General features: G+C 65.1%; 2 protein-coding genes across 5 annotated transcripts in view; both read left to right on the top strand.

Moving 5' to 3' along the window:
• The window catches only part of HOMER3 (homer scaffold protein 3), a 35,785-nt gene extending 22,620 nt beyond the window's left edge, over window positions 1–13,165 (top strand). For 3 of the 4 annotated variants that reach the window (XM_064175190.1, XM_064175188.1, XM_064175187.1), the window contains 5 exons: window positions 3,556–3,677; window positions 5,170–5,326; window positions 8,007–8,117; window positions 8,958–9,041; window positions 12,480–13,165. In XM_064175190.1, coding sequence (XP_064031260.1) covers window positions 3,556–3,677; window positions 5,170–5,326; window positions 8,007–8,117; window positions 8,958–9,041; window positions 12,480–12,668 — 663 coding nt within the window. In that variant the 3' untranslated portion in view covers window positions 12,669–13,165. Of the gene's footprint in view, window positions 1–3,555; window positions 3,678–5,169; window positions 5,327–8,006; window positions 8,118–8,957; window positions 9,042–12,459 lie in introns of all 4 variants that reach the window. The other variant, XM_064175189.1, reaches the window with a different exon arrangement.
• On the top strand, window positions 12,942–14,473 carry LOC135192035 (uncharacterized). The gene is made up of 4 exons (XM_064174837.1): window positions 12,942–12,966; window positions 13,018–13,541; window positions 13,583–13,870; window positions 13,995–14,473. The coding sequence occupies exons 1-4, from the start codon at window positions 12,942–12,944 to the stop codon at window positions 14,133–14,135; spliced, it is 978 nt and encodes a 325-aa protein (XP_064030907.1). The 3' UTR covers window positions 14,136–14,473.
• The last annotated feature ends 2,472 nt before the right edge of the window (window positions 14,474–16,945 follow it).

The following is a 16,945-nucleotide window of genomic DNA, read 5'->3' as shown; positions in this document are numbered from 1 at the left end:
TGAAACTGCAGCTGAAAACTCTGGGCAGGGAGGAGCCACAGCCAGCTGCAGCCTCCTTTCCTTCCTACCCTTACCCCAGCTGCAGCCTCCTTTCCTTCCTACCCTTACCCCAGCTGCAGCCTCCTTTCCTTCCTCCACCGCCAGCTCCTTTCATTCCTCCCCCCAGCTGCAGCCTCCTTTCCCCTTCCCTTTCCCCTTCCCTTTCCCCTTCCCTTTCCTTTTCCCTTTCCCTTTCTTTCTTTCTTCCTTTCTTCCTTTCTTCCTTTCTTCCTTTCTTCCTTTCTTCCTTTCTTCCTTTCTTTCTTCCTTTCTTTCTTCCTTTCTTCCTTTCTTCCTTTCTTTCTTCCTTTCTTTCTTCCTTTCTTTCTTCCTTTCTTTCTCCCTTTCTTTCTCCCTTTCTTTCTCCCTTTCTTTCTCCCTTTCTCCCTTTCCCTTTCCCTTTCCCTTTCCCTCTTTCCCTCTCCCCCACCCCCAGCTGCAGCCTCCTTTCCCTTTCCCTTTCCCTTTCCCTTTCCCTTTCCCTTTCCCTTTCCCTTTCCCTTTCCCTTTCCCTTTCCCTTTCCCTTTCCCTTTCCCTTTCCCTTTCCCCTTCCCCTTCCCCTTCCCCTTTCCCTTTCCCTTTCCCTTTCCCTTTCCCTTTTTCCTTTCCCCTCCCCTTCCCCTTTTCCTCTTTCCCTTTCCCCCCTCCCCCCAGCTGCAGCCTCCTCCCCGCAGCTGCCCTGAGAAGCAGCTGGCGCAGGCCGGGAGCAGAGACCGAGCCCAGGTGCCCGTGCCCAGGTGCCCGAGCCCAGGTGCCCGTGCCCAGGTGCCTGAGCCCAGGTGCCCGTGCCCAGGTGCCAGTGCCCAGGTGCCCGTGCCCAGGTGCCCGTGCCCAGGTGCCAGTGCCCAGGTGCCTGTGCCCAGGTGCCCGTGCCCAGGTGCCAGTGCCCATGTGCCCGAGCCCAGGTGCCAGTGCCCAGGTGCCCGTGCCCAGGTGCCCGTGCCCAGGTGCCCGTGCCCAGGTGCCAGTGCCCATGTGCCCGAGCCCAGGTGCCAGTGCCCAGGTGCCAGTGCCCAGGTGCCAGCGCAGGACTCGGTCCCCTCCCGGGTGCGGTCCGGAGCCGCAGGCTGAGCGCAGGTCAGGGACGCCCCCGGAGGCTCCTCCTGTTCTCGGCGGGGTCAGCACTGACCCTTCGCATCCTGCCCCCTCCCGCAGCGGCAGAGCTGGGCACAGCCATGCCCAGGCCGTGCCCGCAGCCAGCTGGCACTGCCACGTGCAGTGCCCCTGCCATGTGGCCGCGCAGCTCTGCTCCTGCCTTCCCCAGCCTGCGCTCCCAGCCAGCCCTGGGCCCTCCTGCCTCAGCCTGAGCAGAGCTCCAGACCTGGATCCAGGCTGAATAATTGATGCTGAGCGCTGGTGGCAGGGGAGCAGGGAGCAGATCTGTCTGCTGCAGGCAGGGCAGGGCCCTCCCTGCCTGCGTCTGCTCCACTTTCACCGCGGCTGCAGCGGCTCAGGGCTGGGCAGCAACCCAGGCAGCAGCTCTCTCCTCCCCTCCCCTCTCCTCCCCAATGCTCCTGGCAGGTTCTCCTCTCCCTTCTCCTCTCCCTTTTCCTCTCCCTTCTCCTCTCCCTTCTCCTCTCCCTTCTCCTCTCCCATCTCCTCTCCCCTCTCCTCTCCCTTCTCCTCTCCCTTCTCCTCTCCCTTCTCCTCTCCCTTCTCCTCTCCCCTTTCCTCTCCCCTCTCCTCTCCCTTCTCCTCTCCCTTCTCCTCTCCCTTCTCCTCCCCCCTTTACTCTACCGACTCCTGCCCGTTCTCCTCTCCCTTCTCCTCGCCCTTCTCCTCTCCCCTCTCCTCTCCCCTCTCCTCTCCCCTCTCCTCTCCCTTCTCCTCTCTCTTCTCCTCTCCCTTCTCCTCTCCCTTCTCCTCTCCCCTCTCCTCTCCCCTCTCCTCTCCCTTCTCCTCTCCCCTCTCCTCTCCCTTCTCCTCTCCCCTCTCCTCTCCCTTCTCCTCTCCCTTCTCCTCTCCCTTCTCCTCTCCCCTCTCCTCTCCCCTCTCCTCTCCCTTCCCCTCTCCCTTCTCTCCTTCTCCTCTCCCTTCTCCTCTCCCTTCTCTTCTCCCTTCTCCTCTCCCTTCCCCTCTCCCCTCTCCTCTCCCCTCTCCTCTCCCTTCTCCTCTCCCTTCCTTCTCCTCTCCCTTCTCCTCTCCTCCTCTCCTCTGGTAGCTTTTAAGCCAAGCCCCATCCCATTCAGCATCCCCACCCCAGAGCCTGGCACTGTGCCTAATGCCAGCCACAAAACCCTGGAGCCTCTCCAGCCTGATCCCAGCCCCAGCTGGACTTGCAGGGGCTCAGACCACCACACCAGGGGACTTCTGCCTCAGTTTCCCACCTCGGGGTAGGGCCAAGTTGTGCTGTGCAGCTCTCACTTCTCAGCCACTCCTCTGGAAGGCTTCCTGGAGCTTGGTGCCCCTCGTGGCCTCTGGCACTGCCTGGCTCTATTAATAGATGCCAGCAGACTCCTGGGGCAGGAGCTTGTCCTTAGCACAGGCATTTGAGGGCTACCTCTGCCCAGAGCTCAGCAGCCTCCTGGCCCCCCCCACAGCCCCCAGAGGCTCCTGGACCAGACTTGTTGCTTTTTATAGCTCCCTTTTTCCCTTGGTGCCAAGCTCCTACCCTGCTGTTGTGCCCCTCTGGAGGGGCTTGGGGGGGGGGGGGGGGGGTTTGCAAAGGCTGCTGTGGCTTCTGCAGGGTCCACTGGCAGCTGCCAGCAGCCTGGGGGATGAGAAGGGCTATGGAGCCACAGGGGAGGGGTACTCTGTGGTGCAGGGCTTGGCAGGTTCTTCTGGCAGCTCTTTGGGGGGTGAGTGCCACAGGCAGTTGAGTGCCACAGGCAGTTGAGTGCTATGGGCAGGTGAGTGCCATGGGCACCTCAACCAGCAGCAGCTTCCCTGCCTGGAGCCTGGCAAGCTGCATGGCAGTGGCCCAGGGTGCAGAAGTGAGCTGGAGGCTGAGCACAGGAGGCCTGGCAGCTCTGGGGTTGGAGTTTGGGTCTCTGCACTGCTCTGCCAGCCAGCAGGGAACCGCTGATAGAAGCCAGGCAAAGCCCTGAAGGGGGCAGCTGGAGCAGCCCCAGCGCTGGGCAGAGCTGCAGGGCTCAGGGCTGTGGCTCTTGGCATTTGGGAAGGGTGAGCTGAGAGTCAGAGGACTCAGGAGCTGAGGTCAGGAAGGAGCAGGAGCTGCTGAGTGCAGGCTGGGAGCTCCCCTGCCCGGGCTGCCTGCGCTGGGATCACCGCCCCAGCGTGCCACGAGGGCATGGCACAGGGCAAGAGCAAAGTGCCAACCTCCCTACCCAGGAGAGTGCCCTGTGTCCCCAGAGCTCCTCAGGTCACCTCAGTGCCAGGGCTGAGCCACCCAGGAGGTTCTTTGCCCCTCTTGGGTGTGCAGAGCAGCACAGAACCTGCCTGGGAGGCAGCAAGGAGCGCAGGGACTCAGAGCCGGCCCTGGCAGCCTGGGCTCCTGGGGGAGCTTGTGGTGCCCATGTGGCCTGGCTGGCAAACACCTCTAGGCCCTTCTGCAGGTCCTTCCCAGCCCCATCATCAGCTCCAATGGGCCAGGAGAAGATAAACTGTTCAGGAGCCAGAGTGCAGACGTGGAGATCACCACGGAGAAGGAGCGGCTGAAGAAGATGCTGTCGGAAGGGTGAGGCTGCCACCAGCACCTCCCAGACTGGCAGCACCTGCTGCATGTGCCCCCTACCCCCACCCCCAGGTGCTTCTGAGCCTAGGCTGCTTCTGTGGCTAGCTGGGTAGTGCCCCACAGCCACTGCTGCTCCAACCCTGCACCATCCTCACTCCTCCTCTTCCTCAGTTCTTGCAGCTCGGAGGTGAAGTTTGCTTGCCGGTGGCGTGGGGAGGGGAATGCTCTGTGCCCACAGCAGAGGGGAGCTGATGCCAGGGAATGCTCTGTGCCCACAGCAGAGAGGAGCTGATGCCAGTTAGCTGCAGATGGCCTCACTCCTCCAGCTTGCCCCAGGGCTGTGGCGATTCCCCTGGCGGCTCCAGCGCAGTCCCTGCTGCTTCCTCTCCGTGCCCCTTCGGGAGGCTCTGGGCTGGATTCTGCCCTGCTGAGCTGCCAGCTGAGCACTTGGGATGTCTGAACAGCAGAAGTGTCCTCTGCTGCCTGCCCTCTGCTGCCTGCCCTCTGCTGCCTGCCCTCTGCTGCCTGCCCTCTGCTGCCTGCCCTCTGCTGCCTTCTCACTGCTGCCTTCTCACTGCTGCCTTCTCACTGCTGCCTGCCCTCTGCTGCCTTCCCACTGCTGCCTTCCCTCTGCTGCCTTCCCTCTGCTGCCTTCCCTCTGCTGCCTTCCCTCTGCTGCCTTCCCTCTGCTGCCTTCTCACTGCTGCCTTCTCACTGCTGCCTGCCCTCTGCTGCCTGCCCTCTGCTGCCTTCCCTCTGCTGCCTTCCCTCTGCTGCCTTCCCTCTGCTGCCTTCCCACTGCTGCCTTCCCTCTGCTGCCTGTCCTCTGCTGCCTGCCCTCTGCTGCCTGCCCTCTGCTGCCTTCTAACTGCTGCCTTCCCTCTGCTGCCTTCCCTCTGCTGCCTTCCCACTGCTGCCTTCCCTCTGCTGCCTGTCCTCTGCTGCCTGCCCTCTGCTGCCTGCCCTCTGCTGCCCATCCTCTGCTGCCTTCTCTCTGCTGCCTTCCCTCTGCTGCCTGTCCTCTGCTGCCTTCCCTCTGCTGCCTGCCCTCTGCTGCCTTCCCTCTGCTGCCTGTCCTCTGCTGCCTGCCCTTTGCTGCCTGCCCTCTGCTGCCTGCCCTCTGCTGCCTGCCCTGGGCCTGGGCTGGCAGAGTTTGCTTCAAAGCTTTCAAAGGTGGACTCCAGGTCCTGCCCTGCAGAGCTGCTGCCTGGTAGCTGCCTGCCCCTCACCTCCCCACCCTGGCAGCCTCTCAGCCTGGTTTCTGCAGCTGGCAGCAAGCAGCAGACGTGGCCTGGCAACCAAACCTCACCCAGGGCCCAAGGCAAAGAGCTGCAGGTGCAAGGCTGGAGGAAGCATTTCCACCTGGGCAGCCAAAGGGGACCCAAGGAGCTGCTCAGCCCCTCCCAGTGCTTGGGTCCAGCGCTGGGCAGCAGCCTCCAGGCTGAGGCTCTCACACTGCTCTGCCTCCCCCCCCCTGCCCCTCTTCTCTTCTCAGCTCGGTGAGCGAGGTGCAGTGGGAGGCTGAGTTCTTCAGCCTGCAGGACAACAACACCAAGCTGGTGGCTGCTCTGCACGAGGCCAATGCCAACGTGGACCAGTGGAAGAAGCAGCTGGCAGCGTACCAGGAGGAGACCGAAACGCTGCGGCAGAGGGTGAGAGCCCAGAGCCCCCCAGCGGCTGGCAGCGAGCGAGCTCCCGGGGCCAGGAGCTGCCTCTGTCCCCCTCCCATCCCCAGCAGTGAGCCCCCTTCTGGGGCCAGGAGCTGCCTCTGTCCCCCTCCCATCCCCAGCTGGCAGTGAGCCCCCTCCTGGGGCCAGGAGCTGCCTCTGTCCCCTCCCATCCCCAGCTGGCAGTGAGCTCCCTCCTGGGGCCAGGAGCTGCCCTTGTCCCCCTTCCATCCCCAGCTGGCAGTGAGCTCCCTCCTGGGGCCAGGAGCTGCCTCTGTCCCCTCCCATCCCCAGCTGGCAGTGAGCTCCCTCCCGGGGCCAGGAGCTGCCTCTGTCCCCCTCCCATCCCCAGCAGTGAGCTCCCTCCCGGGGCCAGGAGCTGCCCTTGTCCCCCTTCCATCCCCAGCAGTGAGCTCCCTCCTGGGGCCTGGAGCTGCCCTTGTCCCCCTTCCATCCCCAGCTGGCAGTGAGCTCCCTCCTGGGGCCAGGAGCTGCCCTTGACCCCCTCCCATCCCCAGCAGTGAGCTCCCTCCCGGGGCCAGGAGCTGCCCTTGTCCCCCTCCCATCTCCTGCAGTGAGCTCCCTCCTGGGGCCAGGAGCTGCCCTTGACCCCCTCCCATCCCCAGCTGGCAGTGAGCTCCCTCCTGGGGCCAGGAGCTGCCCTTGTCCCCCTCCCATCCCCAGCAGGAGAAGGGATGCAATTCCAGGATGCTGCATGAGCCTGGCAGGGAATGAGGGCAGGGAACAGGAGAGCTGCTGCAGGAGCTGCTTCCTGCTGGCTCCCTCTGGGCAAAGGCAGGGAAGCAGAGCCCCGGGTCAGGGAATGTCACTTCCCTGCAGCTGCCAGCAGCACCTGAGCTGGGCATCAGGGCAGGATGGGCAGGCAGGATGGGCACTGCTCTGTCTGCTGCCATTAGCTGCAGCAGCAGAGTGGTGCCCTACAAACAAGGCCTTGTTTGGGTGGAATAATGGAAAGTTTGGGACCTGGCAGTGCCAGAGGGCAGAGCTCATCTGGGCTGGCATCGGGGCAGGGGGTGACAGTCACACAGCTTGGCTGTGCTGGCAGGGCAGAGCTGGGCAGGGCTGTTAGGGTGGTTGGGGTTTGGCTGGGAAAGGTCCCCAGAGCTGCCTTGGCCCTGGCTGTGCTCAGCTGCTTGATGGCTTTTGGCACAGCCAGGAGCTAGGGGAGGGACCCCAGGAGCTAAGAGGGGGGACCCCAGGAGCTAGGGGAGGGACCCCAGGAGCTAGTGGGGAGGACCCCAGGAGCTAGGGGAGGGACCCCAGGAGCTAGTGGGGAGGACCCCAGGAGCTAGGGAGGAGGACCCCAGGAGCTAAGAGGGGGACCCCAGGAGCTAAGGGGAGGGACCCCAGGAGCTAGGGAGGAGGACCCCAGGAGCTAAGGGTGGGGACCCCAGGAGCTAGGGGTGAGGACCCCAGGAGCTAGTGGGGAGGACCCCAGGAGCTAGGGGTGAGGACCCCAGGAGCTAGGAGAAAGGACCCCAGAAGCTAAGGGTGGAGATCCCAGGAGCTAGGGGTGAGGACCCCAGGAGCTAGAGGGGAGGACCCCAGGAGCTGAGGTTGAGGACCCCAGGAGCTAGGGGTGAGGACCCCAGGAGCTGGGGGTGAGGACCCCAGGAGCTAGAGGGGAGGACCCCAGGAGCTAAGGTTGAGGACCCCAGGAGCTAGAGGGGAGGACCCCAGGAGCTAAGGTTGAGGACCCCAGGAGCTAAGGGGAGGGACCCCAGGAGCTAAGGGTGAGGACCCCAGGAGCTAGGGGTGGGGACCCCAGAAGCTAGGAAGGACCCCAGGAGCTAAGAGGGGGGACCCCAGGAGCTAAGGTTGAGGACCCCAGGAGCTAAGGGTGAGGACCCCAGGAGCTAGGGGTGGGGACCCCAGGAGCTAAGGGTGAGGACCCCAGGAGCTAGTGGGGAGGACCCCAGGAGCTAAGGGTGAGGACCCCAGGAGCTAGGGGTGGGGACCCCAGGAGCTAAAGGTGAGGACCCCAGGAGCGAGTGGGGAGGACCCCAGGAGCTAGGGAGGAGGACCCCAGGAGCTAATGGGGAGGACCCCAGGAGCTAGGGAGGAGTACCCCAGGAGCTAAGAGGGGGACCCCAGGAGCTAAGGGGAGGGACCCCAGGAGCTAAGGGTGAGGACCCCAGGAGCTAGGGGTGGGGACCCCAGGAGCTAAGGGTGAGGACCCCAGGAGCTAGGGGTGGGGACCCCAGGAGCTAAGGGTGAGGACCCCAGGAGCTAATGGGGAGAACCCCAGGAGCTAAGGGTGGAGATCCCAGGAGCTAGGGGTGGGGACCCCAGGAGCTAAGGGTGGGGACCCCAGGAGCCAGTGGGGAGGACCCCAGGAGCCTCGGGTGCAGGGCAGCCCCTGAGCACTCGGTAGAGGCACAGAAGCAGCTGTACCTCGAGCACCAGCTCAGCTTATTTCCCCTCTGCAGCTGGAGAGCCTCCAGGGTGAGCCTCAGCACGGAGTGTTTCTGGGCATGGGGTGGGCAGAGCAGGAGGAGGGAGCTGTAACGGCCCCGGGGGGGGAGCTGCTGTGCTGTGGAGGCTGGGCTGGGTCTGCAAGGAAGGCAGAGCATGGCTGGGGAGGGGGTAAGGGGTCAGGACATTGCTGTCTCACTGCTCCTCCACTCTGCTTGCCCCCCTCTAGGTAGCAGAACTGGAGTCACAGGGGGCTCAGGACTCCCCCAGTGAGAACAACAAGGAGGAGCTGAGCCAAACCCTGGAGGAGTTGGAGCTGCTGATCAAGGCTAAAGATGAGGCAAGAGCCATGGGGCAGAGCCTGGAGCTGGCTGAGCTCTCAGCCCCCAGCACCCTCCCTGCTGTGGCAGCAGCCTGGGGGAGGGGGGGAGGGCTCAGAGCCCCTCCTGCTCCTGCCCAAGCCAGAGCAGCCCCCTCGGGAGTCTCCCTCCCCAGACAGACAAAGCTGAGTGGGGCTGAAGTGCTGGCAGCATCCCGTGGGAATGGCCCTGAGTGGGGACCTGAGGCTTGGGCTGCCAGCAGGGCTCTGCCTCCCCCTTCCCTCCCAGCCCCGTGCAGCTGCAGTGGCCTGGTGCAGTGATGAACTCTCACTGGCACTGCAAAGGAATGATTTAAAGCAGAGCCTCGGCCACAGAGGCTGTGAAGGAGGAGAGATGTGGAGAGAGCCTCTTGGGTTTGCACATCCTCAGGGCTCCTGGGGGCCTGGCTTCTGCAGGCTGGGTGGATGGAGCCACAAAGTGAGGGTGGAAAAGGAGTTCCTGGTCCTTAGAGCTTTGCCCCCACCCCTCCCCCACCCCTGAGAGCTCCCCAGGTTGGAGATAAAACTCTGGGGCAGAGGTGTGCAGAGGCTGAGTGGAGATCCTGGCCCCAAGAGCCTGAGATCTGATCCAAGGAAGGATGCCACAGGGTGCAGTGAGCCCTGAGCCCTGCTGGCACTCAGCCTCCCACCTCGGCTGGGGACCAGGGGCAAGGAGGGAGGCAGAGGAGGGAGGAAGCTGTGGGAGCGTGGAGCTGAGGGTGGCTGAGAAGGAAGGGACCTGGCTTGGGCCGTGGGCTGGGGGCTGCCCCTCCTGGCACAGGAGTGGCTCTGCCATGATGCTGTTCCCTCCCTGTGCCTCAGGAGATCCAGATGCTGAAGAGCCAGAAGTGTGGAGGCCACTGGGAGGCTGAGGGGGAGCGAGAGGAGACGCTGCAGAAGCTGCAGGTGAGGATGGCAGAGCTGAGACCCCTCCCCGGAGCAGAGGGACCCTGCCCAGCTCCCTCCCCCCGGCAGCCTCTGTGCCTCTGGGGGATGGGAGCAGCTCCCCCCATGTGTCTCTGCATCCTTGCACCCTCAGAGCTGTGAGGTGGGGCAGGAGCTGGAGCAGCAGCAGGCAGCAGCAGGCAGCAGCAGGCAGCAGCAGGCAGCAGCAGGCAGCAGCCAGACCATCCTGTGCTGCTCCCAGCAGGTGCCAGAGCTGTGAGGTGGGGCAGGAGCTGTGGGCAGCAGCAGGCAGCAGCAGGCAGCAGCCAGACTCTCCTGTGCTGCTCTCAGCAGGTGCCAGAGCTGTGAGGTGGGGCAGGAGCTGGGGCAGCAGCAGGCAGCAGCAGGCAGCAGCCAGACCCTCCTGTGCTGCTCTCAGCAGGTGCCAGAGCTGTGAGGTGGGGCAGGAGCTGTGGGCAGCAGCAGGCAGCAGCAGGCAATGGTGGGCAGCAGCAGCAGGCAGCAGCCAGACCCCCCCTGTGCTGCTCTCATCAGATGCCAGAGCTGTGAGGTGGGGCAGGAGATGTGAGCAGCAGCAGGCAGCAGTGGGCAGCAGCAGGCAGCAACCAGACCCTCCTGTGGTGTTCTCAGCAGGTGCCAGAGCTGTGAGGTGGAGAAGAGCTGTGGGCAGCAGCAGGCAGCAGCAGGCAGCAGCCAGACCCCCCCTGGGCTGCTCTCAACAGATGCCAGAGCTGTGAGGTGGGGCAGGAGCTGGGGCAGCAGCAGGCAGCAGTGGGCAGCAGCAGGCAGCAGCCAGACCCCCCTGGGCTGCTCTCATCAGATGCCAGAGCTGTGAGGTAGGGCAGGAGCTGTGAGCAGCAGTGGGCAGCAGCAGGCAGCAGCAGGCAGCAGCCAGACCCCCCCTGGGCTGCACTCATCAGATGCCAGAGCTGTGAGGTGGGGCAGGAGCTGTGGGCAGCAGCAGGCAGCAGCAGGCAATGGTGGGCAGAAGCAGCAGGCAGCAGCCAGACCCCCCCTGTGCTGCTCTCAGCAGATGCCAGAGCTGTGAGGTGGGGCAGGAGCTGTGAGCAGCAGCAGGCAGCAGTGGGCAGCAGCAGGCAGCGACCAGACCCCCTTATGCTGCTCCCAGCAGGTGCCAGAGCTGTGAGGTGGAGAAGAGCTGTGGGCAGCAGCAGGCAGCAGCCAGACCCCCCTGTGCTGCACTCATCAGATGCCAGAGCTGTGAGGTGGGGCAGCAGTGGGCAGCAGCAGGCAGACAGACCCTCCTGGGCTGCTTTTAGCAGGTGCCAGAGCTGTGAGGTGGGCAGGAGCTGTGGGCAGCAGCAGGCAGCAGCAGGCAGCAGCAGGCAGCAGCAGGCAGCAGCAGGCAGCAGCAGGCAGCGGCGGGCAGCAGCGGGCAGCAGCAGGCAGCAGCGGGCAGCAGCAGGCAGCAGCAGGCAGCAGCAGGCAGCAGCAGGCAGTGGCGGGCAGCAGCAGGCAGCAGCAGCAGCAGGCAGCGGCAGGCAGCAGCAGGCAGCGGCGGGCAGCAGCGGGCAGCAGCGGGCAGCAGCAGGCAGCAGCGGGCAGCAGCAGGCAGCAGCAGGCAGCAGCAGGCAGCAGCAGGCAGCGGCGGGCAGCAGCAGGCAGCAGCAGCAGCAGGCAGCGGCAGGCAGCAGCAGGCAGCGGCGGGCAGCAGCGGGCAGCAGCGGGCAGCAGCAGGCAGCAGCAGCAGCAGGCAGCAGCGGGCAGCAGCAGGCAGCAGCAGGCAGCAGCAGGCAGCAGCAGGCAGCAGCAGCAGCAGGCAGCGGCAGGCAGCAGCAGGCAGCAGCAGGCAGCAGTGGGCAGCAGCAGGCAGCAGCAGCAGCAGGCAGCAGCAGGCAGCAGCAGGCAGCAGTGGGCAGCAGCAGGCAGCAGCCAGCCCCCCTGCGCTGCTCCAGCAGGGCCAGCAGCCTGAGCCGCGGCTGTGCAGCAGGAGCTGAGCTGTCTGAGCCCCTCCGCGTCCCTGCAGAGCTCTGCCCCCGCCCGGCCGGCAGCAGGGGGGGTGCAGCAGGGGGGTGCAGCAGGGGGGGTGAAGCAGGGGGGGTGCAGCAGGGGGGGTGCAGCAGGGGGAGTGCAGCAGTGGGGGTGCAGCAGGGGGGGTGAAGCAGGGGGGGTGCAGCAGGGGGGGTGCAGCAGGGGGAGTGCAGCAGGGGGAGTGCAGCAGGGGGAGTGCAGCAGGGGGGGGTGCAGCAGGGGGGGTGCAGCAGGGGGGGTGCAGCAGGGGGGTGCAGCAGGGGGAGTGCAGCAGGGGGAGTGCAGCAGGGGGGGGTGCAGCAGGGGGAGTGCAGCAGGGGGGGTGCAGCAGGGGGGTGCAGCAGGGGGGTGCAGCAGGGGGGGTGCAGCAGGGGGGTGCAGCAGGGGGGTGCAGCAGGGGGGGGTGCAGCAGGGGGGGTGCAGCAGGGGGGGGTGCAGCAGGGGGGGTGCAGCAGGGGGGGTTCAGCAGGGGGGGTGCAGCAGGGGGGGTGCAGCAGGGGGGTGCAGCAGGGGGGGTGCAGCTGCTCCTCACCTCGGGGCAGGGATGCAGATGGAGCAGGATCTGCCGTGCGGTCCCGGGGGGGGGGGCACTGCCTGTGGCTGCCTCTGAACTGCTGAGCACAGAACCATAGAACCAGGCAGGGCTGGAAGGGAGCACAAGGAGCAGGCAGTGCCAACCCCTGCCATGCCCAGGGACACCCTACCCTACAGCAGGCTGCACACAGCCTCAGCCAGCCTGGCCTCAAACACCTCCAGCCATGGGGCCTCAACCCCCTCCCTGGGCAACCCCTGCCAGGCTCTCACCACTCTCCTGCTCAACAACTTCCTCCTCACCTCCAGCCTCACTCTCCCCACCTCCAGCTCTGCTCCATCCCCCCCACTCCTGACACTCCCTCACAGCCTCCAAAGTCCCTCCCCAGCTTTTTTGGAGCCCCCTTCAGGTCCTGGCAGGCCACAAGAAGGTCCCCTGGGAGCCTCCTCTGCTCCAGCCTGCACAGCCCCAACTCTTTCAGGCTGTGCTCACAGCAGAGCTGCTGCAGCCTCTCAGCATCCTCCTGGCCCTGCTCTGGACACTCTCCAGCATCTCCACAGCCCTCTTGGCCCAGGGGCTCCAGAGCTGGATGCAGGACTCCAGCAGGAGGATCTGCTGCAGGACTCAGCCCTGCACACAGGCATTGGCTGTCCTGGCAGGGGGATGGCTGCAGACACTGATGCCATCAGAGCTGGGGAGGGTTGGCACACCGGGGGAGCTCCCATCCCTGCCAGGCTGCTGGGGCTCAGGGCAGGCAGATCCCCTGCTGCAGGAGCTGGAGCTGGGCTGGGCGTGGGCAGCCCGGTGGGGTGCTGGCAGGGCTGCGTGGGGACGATAAGGGGAGGGGGCAGGGGTGTGGGCAGGGTCTGTCGGTGCTGAGCTGCCGCCCCCCAGCGCCCTGTGTCCTGCGGCAGGAGCTGGAGCAGCGCAACGCGGAGCTGGAGCAGCGCCTGCAGCTGGCAGAGCAGAGCCTGGCCGAGAGCCTGGCCGAGAGGGAGAAGATGCAGAACGAGGTCACCAAGGTGGCAGAGGTGATGGATGTGAAGATATTTGAGCTCAGCGAGATCAGGCAGGGCTTGGCCAAGCTGGTGGAGAGCAACTGAGGAGACCTGTCCCGAGCAGGGGAGCCTGAGCTGGGGCTGCTCCCTTGGCAGCAGCCTCCAGGTCAGCTGGGGCAGGACGTGCCAAGGAGCCCAGCAGCTGCCAGGACCTGTGGAGACCTGCCACAGCCACTGCCTGCCCTCTGAGCACCCAGAGAGAGGGCAGAGAAGACCTGAGCCACTCAATCCTCTCCAGGGAGCATCTACAAGTCACAGCCCAAACCTCTCTGGCCCCTGGCACAGCCCTGGCACAGCCCAGAGCCAGCAGCTGTGCCCATGCTGCCTCCCCAGCCCCTCTGCTGCCAGCTGCCTGCCTGCAGCCTTCTCACACTTCTCTAGGGCAGGGCCTGAGCCTTCACCTTTTTCTCCAGTAGCTTTTTTAGGAAGCCACTTGCCTCCTGCAGCTCAGCTGCCTGCTTCCCCACCTGGGCAGGGGAGGAAGACTCTCAGCTGCCTGCTTCCCCACCTGGGCAGGGGAGGAAGACTCTCAGCTGCCTGCTTCCCCACCTGGGCAGGGGAGGAAGAGTCCCAGCTGCCTGCTTCCCCACCTGGGCAGGGGAGGAAGAGTCCCAGCTGCCTGCTTCCCCACCTGGGCAGGGGAGGAAGAGCCTCAGCTGCCTGCTTCCCTACCCAGGCAGGGGAGGAAGAGTCTCAGCTGCCTGCTTCCCTACCCAGGCAGGGGAGGAAGAGTCTCAGCTGCCTGCTTCCCTACCCAGGCAGGGGAGGAAGACTCTCAGCTGCCTGCTTCCCCACCTGGGCAGGGGAGGAAGACTCTCAGCTGCCTGCTTCCCTACCCAGGCAGGGGAGGAAGACTCTCAGCTGCCTGCTTCCCCACCCAGGCAGGAGAGGAAGAGCCTCAGCTGCCTGCTTCCCCACCTGGGCAGGGGAGGAACAGTCCCAGCTGCCTGCTTCCCTACCCTGGGCAGGGGAGGAAGACTCTCAGCTGCCTGCTTCCCCACCTGGGCAGGGGAGGAAGAGTCCCAGCTGCCTGCTTCCCCACCTGGGCAGGGGAGGAAGACTCTCAGCTGCCTGCTTCCCCACCTGGGCAGGGGAGGAAGAGTCCCAGCTGCCTGCTTCCCCACCTGGGCAGGGGAGGAAGAGCCTCAGCTGCCTGCTTCCCTACCCAGGCAGGGGAGGAAGAGCCTCAGCTGCCTGCTTCCCCACCTGGGCAGGGGAGGAAGAGCCTCAGCTGCCTGCTTCCCTACCTGGGCAGGGGAGGAAGAGCCTCAGCTGCCTGCTTCCCTACCTGGGCAGGGGAGGAAGAGCCTCAGCTGCCTGCTTCCCTACCCTGGGCAGGGGAGGAAGAGTCCCAGCTGCCTGCTTCCCTACCCTGGGCAGGGGAGGAAGAGTCCCAGCTGCCTGCTTCCCCACCTGGGCAGGGGAGGAAGAGTCCCAGCACATCCAGGCCAGCAGCTGCTCCTCCTCCTCCTCCTCCTCTGCCCCAGCCCTAACCCCACTGTGTCTTTCTAAGAGGATCCAAGCAGGTCCCTGTCAGGAGCTTCCCAGAGGCAGCAGAGTCCCCAGTGCAGAGCAGGTTGTGTCCCTCTGTGTGTCCCCCCCCTCAGCTCAGTCAGCCAGAAGCAAGCACTGCAGGTTCCCAGGCAGGGGGGCAGAGAAGGGCTGGGGGGGGAGGGGGGGTCTGAGGAGCTGCTGAAGCTTTAGAGGCTTGCTTGGGAAAGAGGCACTGGAGAAGTGGGACAGCCCCGGGGGGGGGTTTGGCCACCAAAGTGCTCCATTGGCCTCTCCCCCCCCCCCCCCCCCGGCCCCGAGGGGCTGCAGTTAATTGGAATTAAATGGAGCAAAGCAGAGCTGCCCTCAGGTCCTGTCCTCTTTCCCTTGGGAAACAGCCCCCAGGGGTGCCCAGCCCCTGCCAGCCCAGCAGCAGCTCCTGGCACAGCTGGCAGGCCCCAGCTTGCCACACTTGCCCAGGTGAAAGGAGAGCAGGAGGTGCTGGCAGCCTGCTGGCACCAGTGCCCTGCCAGCCTGCTGGCACCAGTGCCCTGCCAGCAGCCTGGGAGCTCTCCAGGGGTCGGCTGCTGCTTGGAGCTGGGCAGGGCCTGAGGGAGGCACCACAGAAGCTTGGAAAGCTCTGTCCCACCCCCACCCCGTGGCACCGCTGTGGGTGTCCTCTCCCTGTGGCATCGCTGTGGGTGTCCCTTTCCCATGGCACCACTGTGTCCCACTCCCCTTGGCACTGCTGTGTCCCACTCCCCATGGCACTGCTGTGCCCCACTCCCCATGGCACTGCTCTGTCCCCTCCCCATGGCACTGCTGTGCCCCACTCCCCTTGGCACTGCTCTGTCCCCTCCCCATGGCACTGCTGTGCCCCACTCCCCATGGCACTGCTCTGTCCCCTCCCCATGGCACTGCTGTGTCCCACTACCCTTGGCACTGCTCTGTCCCCTCCCCGTGGCACTGCTGTGTCATGTCCTCCCCCCATGGCACCACTCTCTCCCACTCCCCTTGGCACTACTGTGTCCCTCTCCATGGCACTGCTGTGTTGTGTCCCCTCCATGGCACCACTGTGTCCCCTCCCTGTGGCACTGCTGTGTTGTGACCCCCCCCCCGCCCCATGGCACCACTGTGTGTGTCCCACCCCCCATGGCACCACTGTGTGTGTCCTGCTCCCCTTGGCACCACTGTGTGTGTCCCACTCCCCTTGGCACCACTGTGTGTGTCCCACCCCCCATGGCACCACTGTGTGTGTCCCACCCCCCATGGCACCACTGTGTGTGTCCTGCTCCCCTTGGCACCACTGTGTGTGTCCCACTCCCCTTGGCACCACTGTGTGTGTCCCACCCCCCATGGCACCACTGTGTGTGTCCCACTCCCCTTGGCACCACTGTGTGTGTCCCACTCCCCATGGCACCACTGTGTGTGTCCCACCCCCCATGGCACCACTGTGTGTGTCCTGCTCCCCTTGGCACCACTGTGTCCTGCTCCCCTTGGCACCACTGTGTGTGTCCCACTCCCCTTGGCACCACTGTGTGTGTCCCACCCCCCATGGCACCACTGTGTCCTGCTCCCCATGGCACCACTGTGTGTGTCCCACTCCCCATGGCACCACTGTGTCCTACTCCCCTTGGCACCACTGTGTGTGTCCCACTCCCCATGGCACCACTGTGTCCTACTCCCCTTGGCACCACTGTGTGTGTCCCACCCCCCATGGCACCACTGTGTCCTGCTCCCCATGGCACCACTGTGTGTGTCCCACTCCCCATGGCACCACTGTGTCCTACTCCCCTTGGCACCTCTGTGTGTGTCCCTATGGCACCACTGTGTCCTGCTCCCCATGGCACCACTGTGTCCTACTCCCCTTGGCACCACTGTGTCCTACTCCCCTTGGCACCGCTGTGTCCTGCTCCCCTTGGCACCACTGTGTCCTACTCCCCTTGGCACCACTGTGTCCTGCTCCCCTTGGCACCACTGTGTCCTACTCCCCTTGGCACCACTGTGTCCTGCTCCCCTTGGCACCACTGTGTCCTACTCCCCTTGGCACCGCTGTGTCCTGCTCCCCTTGGCACCACTGTGTCCTGCTCCCCTTGGCACCACTGTGTCCCACCCCCCCTTGGCACCGCTGTGTGTGTCCCTATGGCACCACTGTGCCCCCATAGCTACCCAGGAGCTGCTTAGCCCTGCAGCAGTGAGGGGGCTGAGTGCTGCTGCTCCTGGCACTGGAGCTGGCTTCTCAGGCTGGCAAAGAGGGCAAAGGTTGGCAGAGCCAGCAGGGAGCCTGGGACCACTCCAGGGCTCTGCAGGCCTCCAGCTGCTGGGTGCTGCCCTGCACAGAGTTGGCTCCTCAGGGCCCTGCATCTCCTTCCCCTGCCCTGCTGACCACGAGAGGATCCCACAGCTTCCACCCCTGGGGGGTCTGCTGGAGGGGGAGATGTGGACACCCCCAGGGAGAGCTCTCCCGGAGTGGGGCTGGGTTGGATCTTGCTTTGGGGTTTTGGGGGGGGGGAGGATTGGTTTGGTTTGTTCCTGTTTTCTTCCTCTGCATGAATGGGGCTGGAGCTGCTCCAGGAACCTCTGGTGCAGAGTACTTGGGAAGGGGAGGAAGTAACTGGGTGCTGGAAAGTCCTTAGAGGCTTCTTACCCACCCCCGTGCCAGTGCCCGGAGGAGGAGGAGGAGGAGGAGGAGGAGGAGGAGGAGGAGGAGGAGGAGGAGGAAGAAGAGGAGAAGGAGGAGAAGGAGGAGGGAGAAAAGGAAGAGGAAAAGGAGGAGAAAGAGGAGGAGAAGGGAGAAAAGGAGGAGGAGAAAGGAGGAGGAGGAGGAGGAG

This window comes from Pogoniulus pusillus, chromosome 41 (genome assembly GCF_015220805.1).
Source record: "Pogoniulus pusillus isolate bPogPus1 chromosome 41, bPogPus1.pri, whole genome shotgun sequence".
Lineage (NCBI taxonomy): Eukaryota > Metazoa > Chordata > Aves > Piciformes > Lybiidae > Pogoniulus > Pogoniulus pusillus.
This window is presented reverse-complemented; position numbering and strand designations above follow the sequence as displayed.